Consider the following 20,497-nt stretch of genomic DNA (forward strand, 5'->3'; position numbering starts at 1 on the left):
TTGCTAGATCACAAGCCTCTAACTTTTCATAAGTGGAGTATAGATTATTAAAATGAATTCTTCTTTGGTACTCACCCTCTGATACATTCCACTAAATTTGAAATTTATTCATATTGATAACCACCCCTTTTAAAAACAAATACATCTTGAGGCACCTGGGTGGCTCAGCCAGTTGGGCATCTGACTTCAGCTCAGGTCATGATCTCATGCTTCATGGGTTCGATCCCTGTGTTGGGCTCTGCGCTGACAGCATGGGGGTCTGCTTCGGATCCTCTGTCTCCCTCTCTCTCTGCCCCTCCCTTGCTTGCCAGCTGTCTCCTTCTCTCTCAAAAATAAATTTTTTAAAAACCAAATACATCTCGGAAAGGTTAAGTCTATATTACCTTTCAATTAAGCCTCAAGGAAGAGAGGAAAGAAGAAAGAAAAGAAGGGAAGAAGGGAGAAAGAAGAAGACAACAGAGGATGAAGAAATCATGTCTTGAGTGAGGCAGGGTAGGAAATCAGCCAGCGCCTTAGATCTAAGTTAATAAAATGAGAACAAAAAAACTTCACTGGAAACACTAGAGATCACGTATGGTCCAGGAAATCAAAAGCTACACATGTTAACACCAGTGCCACAAACACATACTAGATTAAACAACTCTGGGACATATCAAAGTAATAATATGGGTGATAAAGTTATCAATAAGTCAGAATTGATACATGAAATACATTAAAATTTACTCAAAGGTTTAAAAAGCTCCATTCCAAATAGTTTACTCAAAGAGTCTTTTCACTTCAGTGTTAAAGGCTTTTGCCAGATTTCCCATGAGGGTCTCCCAAGGACTACATTTAGATGTTTACCACTATTCTATTTTTTTTGAAGTTTATTTATTTATTTTGAGAAACAGCACAAGTGGGGGAGGAACACAGAGAAAGGGAAAGACAGAGAATTCCAAGCAGGCTCTGTGCAGTGCAGAACCCAACGCGGGACTCCAGCACTCGAACCCTGAGACCATGACTTGAGCCGAGATCAAGAGGACTACATTTAACCAACTGAGCCACTGAGGCACCCCCAGGTGTTTACTAGTATTTTAAAATGTGGCCCAAAATACACTCTCTAATGCTCTAACTTAAAGTACAATGTAAGTTTTTTAAAATCCTCAGAGCTGTCATTTCTTGGTAAAAGTTTTTGCCATGTTTAAACTAACCAGATACGTCCTTTAATACAGAAATACAAGACAGAAAGGAGATTCTTTAATATGAAAAGTTTGCTTTGCCACAAAGCAGTTTTGGACTAGACCACCAAACTTTGCTCCAGTTTTATCCTTCATCAATAGGAAAGCCATCATTTACTACAGATGCATCAAATACTAAGTACTGAGTTTACAAAACTGAACAAAACAGAATTCCTGCCTTTGAGGCTTCAGCAGAAACAGACATATGAACAGGTAATTACAATACTACCTGATTAAGTTTTACAATAGGAGATACAACAGAACAGAGCACTGTGCAAACAAAGTGGTAAAACCCACTAAGTCAGCCTGGAGGACTATGCTAAGTAAGCCTGTTCAAGAGGACTTGACATTTAAATTCATCTACAATGAGGCAGTTAGGTTAGTCAATCTGGAAAGACCCTTTTATTTAAAAAAAAAAAAAAAAAAAAGTAGGACAAAAAGTTGAAGGTCATGGAAATCTTTTTTGTCAGAAATGGCTGATGCAGATTATTCCAGTTTGTTTATTAATCTAATCTCTGTATCAAAAACAGAATATTTTGCTCATACAATCTCATCTTCTCTCCCAAGCTACTCCTCATCCTTCATTACTTTTCTTGGTAAATAGTAATACTATCTAAAACTTAACCTTCCATAGTCAACAAATCACCAGTATCTACTGATTCTACTCCATATAGTCTCTTTACCCTACTTCTATCCCTTACATTGGAAGCTTCCAATAACTTCCAAAAGTGTTTTCTTGTCTAAGATCCCTTCTTCACACAACCAATTCTTCACACTATGGCCAAAGTGATTTTCCGAAGCACAAATCTGATCACATGACAACCCAAAATCATTCAACAGCTCCCTATTGCTCTCAGAAGAAACCCAAACTCTGGCTTGCCTCTTGCTACAATCTTTTATACTGTACTCATACTGAACCTCTTATAGTTCCCTCAACACAAAGTACTCACTTACCATCATCTCTAGAGCCTTCTAAGACTCCCTCAAAAGAAAATCAAGTGACTCTCCAAAGAGATTTTTCAGTACCCTCTGCTTCTCCATTACCATACTTACCACACTATACAGTATTTTAGTTACCTGTTTCCCTCAGAAAGCTGTAAGTTCTTTAAAGACAAACACTATCTCACACATCCTTATATTTCCTATCTAAGGCATTATGCCTACCTGGCAATGACATACAGTTCATGCTTGATAAAGATTTGCTGAATGCATGAATAAATGAACAAACTGCAAAGAGAAATTCAATGACCTACAATCTGTCATAATATTAGCACACCACGGAAACCTAACCCTATCGTATGCCCATATTTAAGCCATGAGCCTATCACAATTAACCTCTTTTTAGAAACAGAAAGAAAGGCTATGCCATGAACTCAAAATTCAAATGAGCTTAAAAACTTATTGATGTCCTCCAGTTTAGACAGTATAAACTTACTATTTAAGTCATTTTTTGGAAAGAATACATATATATCAGAATCATGATATGCTATACATTTTAAAATAAAATTATAACTACATACGTACTATTATTTTCACAGATAAAACACTGAGTTTGCTTTTTAACAAAAATGAAAGCTGCACTCATCACTGACTCACCGGTTCTTTTCCAGCTCATTGTGTGTAGACCTAAAAGGAAAACAAGGAAAACAAAAAAGTAATTAGCCATTTGTTGCTAAGGCTATAGAAAGGGAGATTAGTTACTGCTATACCACACCCAGTGAATTTCTTTAATAATGCAATATACAGTCAGACTTCTAGAATCTCCCTCATCAAGAAGAAATAGTCTACATTCATTAGAACTATTCATTTGGATACAGTGTCTTTAGTTAACAACTAAATATTCTGAAACTGGTGTTTCACTGTTAACTTTTTTTTTTTAATGTTCATTTATTTTTGAAAGGGAAGGAGAGAGAGTGTGAGCAGGGAAGAAACAGAGAGAGGGGGAGACAGAGGATCCAAAGAGGGCTATGCAGTGACAGCAGTGAGCCCCATGTGGGGGTCAAACTTTCGAACGTGAGGTTATGACCTAAGCCAAAATCAAATGATTAACTGAATGAGCTACCCAGCCACCCCTCAGTTTTCTTAATAAAATTAATGCTAGCACGTTTTCTTATCTACCCCATCCTACATTTTGTTGATTTGTAGATTTTTAAAAATTTTAAGTTTATTTATTTCAGAGATAGAGTGTGTGTGTGTATTTGCATGAGTCAGGGAGAGGCAGAAAGAGGGGGATAGAGAGAGAATCCCAAGCAGGCTCCAGGGGTGACAGCACAGCTGATGCGGGGTCCTCAAACCATGATATGATGACCTGAGCCAAAATCAAGAGTCAGATTTTTAACTAAGCCATCCAGAAGCCCTGATTTGTAGATTTTTAATTCACACATAATCCCCTTTTTGTTTAAAAAGAAAAATGTACTTCTGTGTCCTCTTCCAGCTCTACTTGGTCACTCCTGAACTAGGGAGAAAAAAAGTTTTGGCTAGCACAGAAGCTGAGTAAGGTTTGCGTTACTGCTGAGTGATAACTTTTATTTTTACTTTTTAAGGTGTTTATTCATTTTTTAGGGTGGAAGAAGCAAACAGAGGGGGACAGGGGATCTGAAGCAGGCTCTGGGTGGACAACAGTGAGTGCGATGAGGGGCTTGAACTCACAGACCATGAGGTCATGGCCTGAACCAAAGTTACGATGCTTAACCATCTGAGCCACGAGGTGCCCCAAGAAACACACTTTTAAAAGACTGGGAGGGGGGCGCCTGGCTGGCTTAGTTGGTTAAGCTTCCGACTTTCGCTTAGGTCATGATCTCACGGTTCGTGGGTTCGAGCCCCGCGTCGGGCTCTGTGCTGACTGCCAGCTCAGAGCCTGGAGCCTGTTTCAGAGTCTGTGACTTCCTCTCTCTCTGACCCTCCCCTACTCATGCTGTCTCTCTCCTAGAAATAAATAAAACATTTAAAAAAAAAATTTAAAAAAAAGAAAAATAAAATAAAAGACTGGGAGGATATACCTCAAAATGCTAACAATGGTTTTCTTTTTGTGCCTTTTTTTCATTTTGCTCACCAGTATTTGTTTTAATACTTATCATCTAATGAACAACTATAGTTGTTAACATGTTGTTACTTTAGTTGAACTGCTAAACAGTGTGCTAAACAGTTAACACGCATTATTTCATTTTATCCTCTAAACCACACGTGTTTTATAAACAAGAATACTGAACCTTAGGTCAAGAGACATGCTCTTGTCCCAAGAGTGTAACTAGCAGCCATGATTTAAGCCCAGGTCTTTCTTATTCCAAAATCCAAATCCTTAACTACCTGGTAAAGAGAGGTCAAAGGCGAAGACTCTAAGGCTAGCCTGCCTGGGCTCAAATACTATGGTTTAGTTAAAGTCCCTTCATTTCTCTGTGATCAGTTTCCTCATTTATGAAATAGGAAAAGTAATAGTACATGCCTCATGTGACTGTTAGGAGGAATAAACAGTTTATACTGAATAACAAAATATAAAAACTCTTGTTAGGTATTATTAGAATTATGTTATACTAGTTCTCTTGAATGAATATATTACTTTTATAATAATTTACCATTAACAAGAATTTTATAGAGTTTAAGTTTCTTTCACAGAAACTAATAATCATTTAATATATTCTGGTTAATGTCAAATGTTTTTAGAATATTACTGATCACTTTAATCTGATCTGTTATTCCAATGGAAACATTTCTAAACTTTAGGGGTATCTGGCTAGCTCAGGCAGTTAAGTGTCCAACTCTTGATTTCAGCTGTCTTCCTCTCTCTGTTCCTCCCCTGCTCATGCTCTCTCAAAAAATAAATAATAAATTTTAAAAATTTTTAAGTAAATAATAAACAAACTTTAACAATAGGAGTGTTGTTGTCAGTCTTATAATTTGTAGAAATTTTACCCACTGTCTTAGTTCAAGAGCCAAAGGTCTTTTGGAGTTACTGTCTCCTATTTACCTTCTGCTTTCTTAACAGTTTCAGAAGATCCAAGTGACACAGATTAGAAAAAAGACTGATGTTCATTTTCAAGAGATAGTCTTAATAAAAGGACTTCTCCCTCAAAGGAGGTTAAAAAAAAATCTTAATGATGCTTCAAGAGTTCAGCCAAATTGCAAGGATATGTACAATTTAGATGGAAGAAATCATAAAAACATATAGAACTTTTAGTTTAACAGAAAGACTTAAAAGAGTTCAAAACCCAACAAAACAAATTATAGCAAAATCTCTATCACTATATAAATATTTATAAAAAGTTTTAAGTTTTTTTGTCAAAGTGAAATCAGTAAGTGAAAAGTGGAAAAAGACATATTTTAAAGAGATTTAAAACAAAAAAATATTGTTCAAAATTTAAATGGGTAATCAATAATGAAATCCCCACCCCCTTACAGTAAGTTTTGGTTTAACTGCATTTATCTGAGAAGAAAACCTAAAACTAGTAAAACAAAAACAATGAAATTAAGTAATAAATGGAAACAATTTAGACAGAAGTAGATTACTTACCATAAACTTACTCTAAAGTCTAGAGATCCCACATATGGCCATAAATGTAAAAGAATATATACCCAAATGCAAAAGAATATATATCCAAAGATAACCAATTGTTGAATTCCAATATTGTATTCAATCTATTATCAAAGCTAGCACCAAAAGAACAATCTGACCCACTGCTGTGAACAAAATTAAAACAGCAGGTTCTTCCCACCTCTCTCAGACTTTTATTTATCTTATTTCTAAAAAAAATATAAAATGACAGCTAAGAGTATGAACTTTTTCATCAAATCGAGAAATGCACATCATATCTAGTTATACCACGAGTAGCATTTAACAATATATCCAAGTATCAAGAAACAAAAATGATCATGGGTGCACTAATCTTCAACATACTGCCATGCTCTTATAATTTTTAAAAAATCCATCAGTAATACTTCTATTTTCATGGCTTTTTTGCCTGTAATATCAAGTCAACAAATACTCTGTATCTTTAAGACTGTCTTAGACTATAGGGAATCAGAGACCCTCTCTGGTAAATTTAAAACATGTATAGCAATAATTGTAACTCAAGGCAAAATAAACATATGAAGAAAAGTACAACATGTTATGAGAGTTTAAAGTAGGCAGTATTGAGATGCCTGGGTGGGTCCATCAGTTAAGTATCTGACTCTTGATTTTGGCTCAGGTTATGATCTCATTGTTGTGAGATGGAGTCCTGCAAGAGGCTCTGTGCTGGGCATGGAGCCTGCTTGAGATTCTATCCCCCCCTCTGGTCCCCTCCCCCAAATAAATAAATAAAATAGGTAGAATTTACTTCCAAATATGGCTATCAGGGTAAACTTCAGAAAAAGGTGGCATTTGGTATGGATCTTAAATGACGAACTATTTGCTACTAGTAGAGGCTGGACCAGGTAGACAAAGAACATAACAAATGGAAAGGAGCATAAGTAAACAAGCAGAGCTGTCCCACAACTATATGGCCAACTAATCTTCAACAAAACAGGAGAGAATATCCAAGGAAAAAAGACAGTTTCTTCAACAAATGGTGCTGGGAAAAGTGGACAGCAACATGCAAAAGAATGAAACTAGGCAACTGTTTTACACCACACACAAATATAAATTCAAAACGGATGAAAGACCTAAATGTGAGATAGGAAACCATCAAAATCCTAGAGGAAAACCACTCTGGCATTGGCAGAGTAAATTTTTGCATCTCCTGAGGCAAGGGAAACAAAAGCAAAAATAAACTATTGGGACTTCATCAAGATAAAAAGCTTCTGCAGAGCAAAGGCAACAATCTATAAAACTAAAAGGCAACCTTCAGAATGGGAGAAGATATTTGCAAATGAAGTATTTGATAAAGCGTTAGTGCCCGAAATATATAAGGAATTTATAAAACTCAACACCCAAAAAAACACATAATCCAGTTAAAAATGGGCAGAAGACATGAATAACCATTTTCCCCACACTCGATCTTAGCCAAAGGGCCAAGAAGCAATGAATAAACATTTTTCCAAAAAGGCATACAGATGGCTAACACATAAATGAAAAGATGTTCAACATCACTCATCATCAGGGACATACAAATCAAAGCTACAATGAGATATCACCTCACACCTGTCAGAATGGCTTAAATTAACAACACAGGAAACAACAGATGTTGGCAAGGATGTGGAGAAAGAAAGAGGAATCCTCTTACACTGTTGGTGGGAATGCAAACGGGTGCAGGCACTCTGCAAAACAGTATAGAGGTTTCTCAAAAAGTTAAAAATAGAACTATCCTATGCTCCAGCAATTTGCACTACTAGGTGTTTACCCAAACGATACAAAAATACTAATTTGAAGGGACACATGCACCATGATGTTTATAGCAGCATCACCAACAAAAGCCAAATTATGGAAAGAGCCCAAATGTCCATCGATTGATGAATGGACAAAGAAGTTGTGGTATGAATATATAATGGACATTACTCAGCAATAAAAAAGAATGAAATCTTGCCATTTGCAATGACATGGATGAAGCTAGAGAATATTATGCTAAGCGAAGTAAGTCAGAGAAAGACAAATACCATATGATTTCACTCATGTGGAACTGGAAGAAACAAAATGATGAGCATGGGTGGGAATGTGTGGAAAGAGAGACGCAAACCATAAAAGAAACTCTTAACTATGAGAACAAGCAGAGTTGCTGGAGGGGGGCGGGGGGGTTAAATGGGTGATGGGCATTAAGAAGGACACTTGTTGAGCACCAGGTGTTTGTTGTACATAAGTGATAAATCACTAAATCCTACACAAGAAACTATTATTACACTTTATGTTAACTGATTTTAAATAAGAACTTGGAAGAAAAACATAAAAATAAAATAATAAAATAAACAAGCAGCACTGTGAAGTCCAAAGTAAAACCAGAAAACAACTACTAACAGGTCACATAGGGGGCACATGCGTGGCTCAGTCAGTTAAGCATCTGACTTCAGCTCAGGTCACGATCTCACACTTTGTGGGTTGGAGCCCCACACTGGGCTCTGTGCTGACAGCTCAGAGCCTGGAGCCTGCTTCAGATTCTGTGTCTCCCTCTCTCTCTGCCCCTCACCTGCTCATACTCTGTCTCTCTCTCTCTCTCAAAAAACAAAAACAAAAAACAACTAATAGGTCATCAAGACTCACTGTGTTAGAGGAAAAAAGTCCCAAGTCTATTAACTCTATCACTCACACTAGCTGTGTAACTTTAAACAAATTATTTAACCTTTCTAGTTAACAGTTTCCTTGTTTGTAAAACTGGAATAATAACAAATCATTTGGCTGGGTTACTGTGAGAATTAGAGAAAAATATGTAAAGGCATGTAGCCATAAAAAATATTCAGTAAATATCAGCCACTGCAACTACTCTTATTATTTTTAACAAAACTAAAAATATACTACCTAAAATGATAGAGTATACTACATGGGGCAATAAATCAATAAGTTCACAATACACTCAGAATTAGCCTGGAAATAAACAGCCATAATGATGAAAAAATGATACTGAAAGAAAAGATAAGTATTTTGGTCATTTAGTCAGCTGTGAAGACAGTACAAGGTTTAGGTTATGACAGAGAGAAAAATGACTAATTATGTGTACACAAATAATGATCTAAATACTGCTGGCAATAAATGAGTATCACATAATAGAAACAACCTCTTTGCTTCTCTGAGCCTATGTGTCCAAACAAACCCTTCCAATAATTTGCCACTGAAATATTCAATTATGATGAATTCTCTATAAAATTGAGATGTTCTAATAATCCATCAGGTTAGCCCACTTCTCTTCTCTAAATAAAATGCACCTCTGAAAGCAAGCACTAATGAATTGTATGCCTTTCAGATATCCTTACTCTGAATGTTTAACTTTCAAGGACAGAGAAAAGACATTTCTATCATTTTATCACTGAATCACAGGTAATCTTTTTTCACAAATAATATCCCTTTAAGAGAGACATGCTAAAGAATTTCCTATTTGAATGGGAATCATTATCTCAACCAGATCTGTGACTTTTCATGGACTACAACACAGCTCTAACACATAAACTTTTAATTCTTTAGATTGTAGTTTGGTGGCAGTCAATGAAATGAAGCATACCACTGAAACTGAACAAAATAGTACAGTCTGGCTCAAGAGTGGTGCCACTGTGGGGAAAAAATAAAAGCAGCCATTCTCAGAATCAATATTCTCTTTTAGCAAAAGGAAAGATCTATCTGTGGAATTGATGAGCCAACCCCAAATTTGTTAACATGTTTTATTTACTTGCTTTGTAATCCTACAGTGCCTAATGGATGTTGCCCTCCACATAATGAAAAGAACACATTCTCTGAAGCCAAACAAATATCTACTAATTGTATCTTAAAACTTGTAGTTTCATATACCTATACTCAAAGGACAGGAAAAACAGAAAACTTCAGCCATATTAGTACAGGGATCTCTGAAGTATATGCCTGAAGGGCACTGACAAGAATATAGAATTTTTTGTTGCTAGTGGTATAAATACAGGGTTCAATAACGTTTTAAAACCACCGTGGTAATAGAAGAAAAACCATGCTAATTTTTAAATTAAATTTTATTGAAGTATAATTAACATAAAGTATTATATTAGTTTCAGGTATACAACATAACGATTCAACAATTCCACACATTAGTCAGTGCTCACTTAGTAATAAGTGTGGTCACATCTGTCACCAAACAATGTTATTACAATTTTATTGACTATATTCCCTATGTCATACTTTTCACCTCCATGACTTATTTATTAAAGTCATTCTTTAAAAAAGGTAATTTTGTATATTTGTTTCTTAAAAACCATAAATACACTAAAACTTGAATATTGCAGGCTTTTAGGAAAAATGCCTTATAAGAAACGTATTTCTTCTTCCTTAACAATGACAAAAACATAACCAGAATAACTAAGGCCACATAAAAAGTGTCTAAAAAGGATGCATAAGAATAACTACAATCAGTAAAATTTCCCTTAAAACTTACATACGAAAGCTGAATGTATGCAATCCTTATATGGACTCAGCATCTCCTCTCATAGGCATATACCAAACTAATATATGTTTATTAAAGGACATACCAAAGAATGTTCATTCTTTTCATACTAGCCAAAAATTGGAAACAAATGTCCATCAAAAGTACAATGGATGAACTGTGAAATACTTATACAATGTAATACTACAAAGCTTTGCAAATGAACACCTATTACTCAATAACATGGATGAATCTTTTAATTTCAACATAATTGAATGAAAAAAGGCAGACACAAAAATACCTACTGTGTAACTCCACCCATACAAAGCTGAAACCTGGCCAAATTAATTTACAGTATCAAAAGTTAGAATAGTGGTTGCCTCAGGGAGGGGGTGACACTGACTGGAAAGAGTCAAAGGGAAGGGCTTCTAAGAAGAGTCTATAACACTTTATTTCTTTACCTTTGCGAAACTTCATCAAATTATACACTTAGAATTTGTTTTTCTCTATGTTCATTTTCAATCAATAAGGAAAATAATTTTAATTACATATGAAATGAATTCAGTAAAAAGTAATTCTTATTTCAAATATAGCAAACACCCTAATTTAAATCTCTGATAAATCTTTTGGCTCACTACATAAATATCTGTAAGTTATACACTTTGTAAAGTATAACTTTCAGTATGTTTATTACTACTAATGTCATACAGAGTAAGCCCTCTTTTACCTTAAGAAGCTATGAAAAGAAGAGCAAATTAAACTCAATGAAACAGAGGAAGGAAATAAGAAGACACAGGTTTAAGAACAAATCACAAAGAAATCAGAAAATAACAAGGGCACCCAGCTGGCTCAGTTGGTAGAGCATGCAACACTTGATCTCAGAGTTGTAAGCCTGAGCCCCACGTTGGGTGTAGAAATAACTCAAAAAAATAAAATCTTTAAATATATGTACATATATATTTTTAGCTGGATAATAAAGAAAATGCAACATAATCAAAATTTGTTCAATGCAGCTAAAGCAGTACTTTGAGAAAAATGTTTAGCTTTAACTCTTTTTGTTGGGGGTGGAGTCCAAAATCAATGATCTAAGATTCCACATTTAGAAGCTAGAAAAAGCAGCACACTAAACTGAAAGAAGTTGAGCAATGGTTCTCAAGTGTGGACTATTTTGCTCACCAGAAGATATCTGGCAATGTCTGGAGACATTCTGTTAATACGACTAGGGAGATCTACTGGCATCTTGTGAGGAGAGGTCAAGGATACTGCTAAACATCCTATGATGCTCAAAACAGAATTATCTGGGCCAAATTGTCAATATTACTGAGGCTGAGAAACTCTGAAGTACAGGAGAAAAATAATAAAAGCCTAGAACAGGAATGAACAAAATAAGAAACAGGAAACAACAGGCAATAGCGATTAAACTAAAAGCTGACGGGGGTGACCGGGCTCAGTCAGTTAAGCATCCAAACTCTTGATTTCGGCTCACCTCATCATCTCACGATTCAAGAGTTTAAGCCCCACATCAGACTCTGTGCTGACAGTGTAGAGCCTGCTTGGAATTCTCTCTCTCGAAAAAAAAAGTTGGGGGGGGAACACTAAAAGCTGACTATAAACAAGTCAACAAAATTGATAAACTTCTAAGACTGATGAAAAGGAGATAAAAATTACCAATACAAAAAATAATAGTAACACCAGTTAAAAGATCACTACAGATCTTACACACATTACAAGACTAGTAAGAGATTATGAACGACTTTATGTCAATATATTCAAACAACTTAGATAAAATGGATAAATTTCTTGAAAAGATACAAATTATCAAAACTGACTCCAGAATAATTAGAAATCCTGAATATTCTTGCATCTATTAAAACTGAATTCATAATCAAAAACCTTCCCACAAAGAAAACTCTAGGCCCAGAAGTGTTCATGGGCAAATGTTAGTAAGCATAAAATCTTTGAAAAAAATAAAGGAAGAAGAAACACTTCCCAACTCATCTTCAGGCCAGTATTATTCTGACAGCAAACCCTGACAAAGAAATTACACTGGGCGGGGGGAACCCAAAAAACAAATTACTATCCTTTATAAACACAGACACAGAAATTCTCAGCAAACTGAATCAACAAATAGAAAATATCAGTTTTACAGCAAAAAATGTGTCTGGTCTTTGTCCTGACTTCCTGAAACTTTGGAATTTCTCAAGTTATAGGAGTGTCTCCATTATTCATGGTGGGCCCTTGGACCACCCTTGAATTTATGCTGAAGAGATGACTCAAATTGGGGTCTGTTCATGTCAGAAAGATGAACTGTGTGATTAGAGGGTTGGGGCTTTAAGCTACTGACATCACCTGACCTCTTAACCTCCAGGGAGAGAATGGTCACTAAAGATTGAGTTCAATCATGTGGCCAATGATTCAATCAATTATGACTACATAATGATACTGAAATAAAAACTCTGGAATCTGAGACTCAGGTGAGCTTCCTGGTTGGTAAATACATCCATGTGCCAGGAAGATAATGCATCTTGATTCCAAACGGAAAAAAACCCAGAAGCTCAATGTTCTCAACTCTCCCAGACTTTGCCCTGTATCTCTTCATATGACTAGTCTTGAATTGTACATTATAATGAAATTTGTAATAATAAGTATAGTGCTTTCTTGAGTTCTCTGAGTAGTTCTAGTGAATTATCAAACCTGAAGGGATTGTGAGAACCCAAATTTGCAGTTGGTTAGTCAGAAGGGTAGGTGGCCTAGAGACTCCTGAACTTGATTGCAGCTGGCATCTGTAGTGAGGGCAGTCATGTTGAGGACTGCACCCTTAAACTTGTGGACGCTGTGTTAACATCAGGAGGCTGGCATCACTATCACAAAATAAACCATGACCAAGTACAGTTTATTCCAGGAATGAAAGATTCAACAAAAGTATCAATCATTGTAACTGACCACATTAACAGAATAAAAAAAAATACAGTATAATCTCAATAAATGCAGAAAAAGCTTTAACAAAATTCAGCATCTATTCATGATTTAAAAAAAAATCCTCAGTAAATTAGGAAAGAATTTCCTGAACCTGTGAAAAGACATCTACAAAAAATAATTATCATATTTATTGGTGAAAGAATGCATATTTTCTCAAGATTAGGAACAAGGCAAGGATGTTCACTCTCACTACTTCTATTTAGCACTGTATGAGAGGTCCTCACTAGTAAAATAAGACAGGAAAAAGAAATATCATACGGAATGGAAAGGGATAAGTAAAAATATCTTTACTGTAAGCATCATTTATTTTCTATTTAGAAAATCCTAAGGAATAAACAGATTACTAAAACTAATATACCAAATTCAACTGCCATTTACAATAGCATCAAAGAATATTAAATACTTAGGGATAAACTTAACAAAACATGTAATTACCCACAGTCTGAAAAACTACAAAATGTTGCTGAACTTTAAAAACCTCTAGGGATGCCTGACTTCAGCTCAGGTCATGATCTTGTGGTTCATTGAGTTTGAGACTCTCACTGGGCTCTGTGCTGACAGCTCAGAGCCTGGAGCCTGCTTTGGATTCCTGGTCTCCCACTCTCTCTCTCTGCCTCTCTCCCACTTGTGCGCGCTCTCTCTCTCTCTCAAAAATAAACATTTTAAAAAATAAAACAAAAAAATCTAAATAATTGAGTAAATGAAGAGACATACCATATTCATTAAGAAGAAGATACAATATCGTTCACATGTGTCACCCCAAATTGATCTATAGAATTAATGCAATCCCAATCAAAATTCTAGCAGGCTTTATTGCAGAAACTGACAAGCAGATTCTATGATGTATCTTAAATTACAAAAGACTTAGAATTGTCAAAGGAACTTTTGAAAAAAAGGAGAAGCACATTGGAAGACCTACACTACCTGATTTCATGACTTATTAAAAAAAAAACTACAGTAATGAAGACACTGCGGTTTTGAAATAAAAATATTTTGATCAAAGGACCAATCATAGTTTCGCACATATATGGTCAAATGATTTTTTACAAAAACGTTAAGGTAATTCAATGTAGATAATATAGTCTTTTCAAAAAACAGTACTAGAACAACTAGATGTCTATTTGCCAAAAAATGAAATTCAGCCTTTGTCTCACACTTTCTACAAAAATTAACTCTAAATAAAGCTTGCTTAGATCTAAATGTAAAACCTAAATCTGAAGGACTACTAAAAGAAAACAAGAGAAAAATTTCATGATCTTAGATTATGTAAAGATTTCTTAGTATATAAGAAGTATAAACAATAAAATACAAATATTAACTTGACTTCATCAAAATATGAAACTTTGGTTCTTCAAAAGACACTGTTAAGAAAATGAAGGCTGGGGCGCCTGGGTGGCTCAGTAGGTTAAGTGTCCAACTTTGGCTCAGGTCATGATCTCACTGTAAGTTTGAGTCCCGAATTGAACTCTGTGCTGACAGCTCAGAGCCTGGAGCCTGTGTCAGATTCTGTGTGTGTGTCTCTCTCTCCCTCCTCTGCTGGCACCCTGTCTCTCTCTCAAAAATAAATAAACATTAAAAAAAATTATAAAGGCAAACCACTGAGTAGGAGAAAACATTTGCAAAACACATACATAGTAAAGAACGTGTATCCAGAATTTGCAAAGAACACTTTACAGCTCAACAAGAAAACTCAATAAAAAAAAGGTAAAAAATATAAAAATATAATCAGACACTTCACCAAAAAAAGATATATCAATAGCAAACAAGCATATATAAAGATCCATGATTATTAGTTATAATGAAAATGCAAACTAAACCAGAAGCTATTGTGACCCACCAAAATGGCTAAAATTTAAAACGACTAACACCACCAAGGGCCATCCAGGTTGTGGAGCTACTGGAAGTCTCCTACACTGCTAGTCAGAATGTAAAATGAGTACAGACACTTTGGAGAATGGTTTGGCAGTTTCTTTCTAAAGTTAAACTATATAAGCCAGTAATTCCACTCATAGGTATTTATCTAAGAAAAATAAAAACATATATATACAAAAGACCTGTTCATGAAAGTACACAGCATCTTTACTTATAATAGCTAAAAACTATATGCAACCTAAATGTCTATCAACTGGTGAATGGATAAACAAATTGTGGTAGATCCATACAATGGACTATTACTCAGCCATATAAAGGAATGAACTACTGAAATGTAGAACAACAGGAATGAATCTCAAAAAACACTATACTAAAGGCACCTGAGTGGCTCAAGTTGGTTAAGCGTTGGACTTCAGCTCAGGTCATGGATCTCACAGTTCATGGGTTTGAGCCTCTCTTTGGGCTCTGTACTGACAGCTCAGAGCCTGGAGTCTGCTTCAGATTCTGTGTCTCCCTCTCTCTCTTTCTGCCCCTTCCCCACTTGTGCTCTCCATGTCTCTCAAAAATAAACATTAAAAAGGGGCGCCTGGGTGGCTTAGTCAGTTAAGCGTCCGACTTTCGCTTGGGTCAGGATCTCGCTGTTTGTGGGTTCGAGCCCCNAAAAGAGTATATATATGATTCTATTTATATGAAACTGTAAAATAGGCAAAACTGCAGTAACAGAAAACAGTTTATAAGTTGCAAGGGAAAAGAGGTACAAATAGGAAGCTATAAAGAGGCATAAGATAATATTTTGAGGTGATAAAAATATCCTATATAATTTTTCTGGAGGTTATATGACTGTATATACATTCATGAAGTCACTGAATTATACACTAAAAAATGGGGGATTTTACTGTATGGAAATTATATCCAAACAAAACTTATTTTTCAAAAAAGTAGTAAGCCTCATCCAGAAATTGAGGCAATAATCTAATGTACCACAAAGTATTCAACAATGAGAGTAAAATATTAATTCCTTATTGTGGGAGACTAATAATATAAATTACTAGAAAGTGAACAATTTAAACACATCATTCCTTTGGGAAATATCTATATTTATGTGTACTTAAAAAAATTTTTCATTTCTGGCATACAATTAATCTGCTGTTAAGAGTATAGAGAGTCAAATCTTCATCTTCCATAATAGGAAATCAACAGATAATAAGCAGGAAAGCTTATTTATTTATTTAAACATTTATTTAATTTTTGAGATATAGCACAGGGGAGTGGCAGAGAGAGGGAAACAGAGACTCCCAAGAAGGCTCCCCCTCTGTCAGCCCAGAGCCCAGAGCCCAGTAGGGAGTTTGATCTCATCAACCCTGAGATCATGACCTGAGCCAAAGTCAAGAATCAGATCTTAATTGACTAAGCCACCTAGGCTGCCTGCTTCTTACTTAGAAATAAGAAAGCAGGGGCATCTGGCTGGCTTAGTAGGAAGAGCATGCAACTTTTGTTGTTGTTTTTTTACTGTTTTTATTTATTTCTGAGCGAGAGCATGAGCAGGGGAGGGTCAGAGAGATAAGGAGACACAGAATCTAAAGCAGGCTCCAGGCTCTGGGCTAGCTGTCAGCACAGAGCCCAATGCAGGGCTCGAACCCACTAACCATGAGATCATGACCTGAGCTGAAGTTGGACGCTTAACCGACTGAGCCACCCAGGTGCCCCAGAAGAGCATGCAACTTTTGATCTCGAAATTGTGAGTTCAAGCCCCACACTAGGTGCAGAGATTACTTAAGTAAATGAAAACTTAAAAAAAAAAAAAAGCAAACAGCCAAAGAAATTGTTATACTATTGGAAGTGGTAGTGTCTAGGAAGTAGAAAATGGAAGGGAAGAGATGAGGCAGGGGAATGTTGTTATTCTTTATAAGCCATTTGGTATTAACTGACTTTTGCAACTCTATACAACTAATACTTTTTAAAAATGTTATGTATTTAAAATAAAAGATAACTACCTTACTTTCTATTCTTAGTAATGCCAGAAATTAAGCAGCATCTAATACATACTGAAGTCACACATTATTCATGAAATAATCACTTCTTAGGTGGGAAAGCAGTATTAAAAACTACAGATAGGAGCACCTGGGTGGCTTAGTCAGTTAAGCGTCTGACTTCAGCTCAAGTCATGATCTCACAGTTCATGGGTTCGAGCCCTACATTGGGCTCTGTGCTCACAGCTCAGAACCTGGATCCTGCTTCAGATTCTGTGTCTCCCTCCCTCTCTGCTCTTCCTCTGCTCGCATTCTGTCTCTCTCAAAAATAAACATTAAAATTTTAAAAATTTGAAAAAGCAAAAAACTACAGAGAATTTGAAAAATTAAAATTATTGCTCTTAAGCATACTTCCAAAAGTTAAAACAGGATATTTAATGTGATAACATATTCTATTACACAGCAACTCTAAAAACCTTTTTTTAAAAATTTTTTGTTTTATTTATTTCTGAGAGAGACAGAGAGAGAGAGAGAGACAGCGTGAGCAGGGGAGGGTCAGAGAGAGAGGGAGATACAGAATCTGAAACAGGCTCTAGGCTCTGAGCTGGTAGTCGGCACAGAGCCCAACATGGGGCTCAAACCCACGAACCGTGAGATCATGACCTGACCCAAAGTTGGAGGCTTAATCAACTGAGCCACCCAGGCGCCCCTAAAAACCTTTAAATATGAAGAAAATATCAGGATGCCTGGGTAGCTCAGTCAGTTAAGTGTCTGACTTTGGCTTGCATCATGATCTCGCAGTCCATGAGTTCAAGCCCTATATCGGGCTCGGTGCTGACAGTTCAGAGCCTGGAGCCTGCTTTGGATTCTGTCTTCCTATCTCTCCCCGCCTTCCCCTGCTTGTGTTCTGTCTCTCTCAAAAATAAATAAACATTTTTTTAAAATGGGAGAAAGTATCAGTGATTTCCTAAATTCCTTGACTTCAAAATTATAATCTGATATTTTNGTATCGGGCTCGGTGCTGACAGTTCAGAGCCTGAAGCCTGCTTTGGATTCTGTCTTCCTATCTCTCCCCGCCTTCCCCTGCTTGTGTTCTGTCTCTCTCAAAAATAAATAAACATTTTTTTAAAATGGGAGAAAGTATCAGTGATTTCCTAAATTCCTTGACTTCAAAATTATAATCTGATATTTTAGAAAGGAGTCGGGCATGACATAAACATTCAGTACATACTTTGGAGGGAAAAGAAATGAATGTTACCATAATTAACAGCATTACTTATAATAAACACTAAGCCCATTTTTTTGAAGTTGATCCCAAGTTTTTTTGTTAATATATTCCATTCCCCTCTATAGTACTAGATGTTATAGTCTAAGAGAAGTACATCACACAGAAAAGTGATTCTCAAAGAGTGCAGTAGAGGAGAGGCTGGCAGGATAGCTGACTCTCCTTGCTTTGGTAGCTGGAGGAGAATGGAGGTACCTTTTTCCAACTAGCTACACTCCCTGCTCCTAACTTCTTATTGGTTTATTTCAAGTTTTGAAGGCTTCATTGCTTAATATTCATGTATTCATTCATTCACTGTACCTTTAGTTCTTTTTAGCCTCTGTCACATGTTCAAGACTCAGTACAATAAACATGAACAGGCAATTTTTTCAAAGTTCTACTGAGGTACAATAATATGCATACTATAAAACTCACCCATTTTAAGTGTACAGTTCAATGAACTCCAGTAAATTTACACAGCTGCATAACTTTTACCACAACCCAGTTTTAGGACACTTCTACCACCCCAAAAGTTCCCTCATGCCCATTTGCAGTCAATTTCCATTCCTATCCCTAGACCATCACTGATCTGCTTTCTAATTTCTATAGTTTTGCCTTTTTTTTTTTTTTTTTTTTACAAATTCCACATGATGGAATCATGTGAAAATATGTACTATTATGTATCTGACTTTATTTGATGTTTTTGTGGTTCATCCACTCTGTTATACGAATGAGCAGCTTATTTTTATTGCTGGAGAGTATTCTATTGTATGAATATACTACGTTTGATTTGTCCATTCATTTACCAGCTTATGGATATTTTGTTTCCAGTTTTTGGTGATTATGAATAGTGCTATGATCATTCACATTCAAGTATTCCTGTGGACATGTAGAATAGGAGACCATCTCACAGGACAGTGCTTCACACTTGTTACACTTTATTACTAACATCCAGGTTATTTACCACATCAGTGAAAATGGCCAACAGTGAGGTTCCTAAGGAAACTAACAATAGAACTCCCCTATGACCCAGCNGAAAATGGCCAACAGTATGAAACACATTCTGGTACTTAGTAAGTTAATATTAAATTCCTACTGATACTTAAATGTTTGTTTAAAGAATAAAAGAAAAACGCTCCTCAGCAATTCTGGTAATATGAGCTTCGATTTCAATGTTAAAAACACAAACATAACTTTGTCTGCAATAAGGATACTGCTCACAAATAGAGTGACAGTAAGAATAATGATATTAAACACTCCTAGATCAATTTCTTACAAAGGAAATCAGTTGTGCCTAAGTTTCTCTAAAAGTCTTCTCAAAAATATGTAAACATGTCATTCAAAAATACCTTCAGATCTACGTGATCACGCTCTGAGTATTCAGCTATTCATTTAGTATTTAATGAGTAGTGCCTATACTAGGATTATACGCTAAAATTACAAAGTCTCTGCCCTCATGTAACTCACATTCCATCATCCACTTTTGGCAAATAAATAAGGCATGTTTCATTAAGAAAATTACAACTATATAACACACTATGACTTTGGCATTATATCCTTACGATAGATAACCACTACGTAATTCTATTTAATTAATTTATATATACTTAAAAATGTTTAACTTTTATACAGATGAATTCTTTTGTTTCTTTAAATGGATTAAATATGGTATTTGTGATAAATTCCATAAAAATATCAGACTTTGAGCTTTTGGTAACCTAATAAACAATGATTCTATAGAAAAATGAGATTCAAGTACTTCTTTTTGGCTTATCGCACTATTTCCAGGAATGTAACCTGCCTTCCAAAGGACAAATGACTGGATAACATATTAAAATGATAATGTTAAGAACATCAAATGGTTTTAGAGCCAGGCTAGTTTTAAATTTTAAATTGTAACTTTTGTGCACTGACTGTTAACAACAAAGACTATAGAAACCAATCGTAACACATTCAGTATTAACAATATATCATTCAGAGTTTTGTGGAGTCTGAAAATCACTTTTTTCCTGGTATTCATATAGAAGATATATACTATCACACAAACCTACCATAATCAAAACCTAAAACCTCAAAATTTACATTTCCTCTTGTACCAAAACAAACTTAACATTTTATCCTCTAGTCTCTCATTACATTAAAAAAAAGGTTCTTTATAGTTCCTCAAGGAGAATCCCAAATTGTCCATGTCTAATT

At 35.6% G+C, this 20,497-nt stretch overlaps 1 protein-coding gene across 2 annotated transcripts in view; it reads right to left on the reverse strand.

Moving 5' to 3' along the window:
- MXI1 (MAX interactor 1, dimerization protein) overlaps window positions 1-20,497 on the reverse strand; it is a 78,899-nt gene that overhangs the window by 33,620 nt on the left and 24,782 nt on the right. For both annotated transcript variants that reach the window (XM_077762433.1, XM_077762434.1), the window contains exon 3: window positions 2,814-2,843. In XM_077762433.1, coding sequence (XP_077618559.1) covers window positions 2,814-2,843 — 30 coding nt within the window. The remainder of the gene's footprint in view (window positions 1-2,813; window positions 2,844-20,497) is intronic.

The sequence above is a fragment of the Crocuta crocuta genome, unplaced genomic scaffold (genome assembly GCF_008692635.1).
Source record: "Crocuta crocuta isolate KB4526 unplaced genomic scaffold, BGI_CrCroc_1.0 scaffold328, whole genome shotgun sequence".
Taxonomy (NCBI): Eukaryota; Metazoa; Chordata; class Mammalia; order Carnivora; family Hyaenidae; genus Crocuta; species Crocuta crocuta.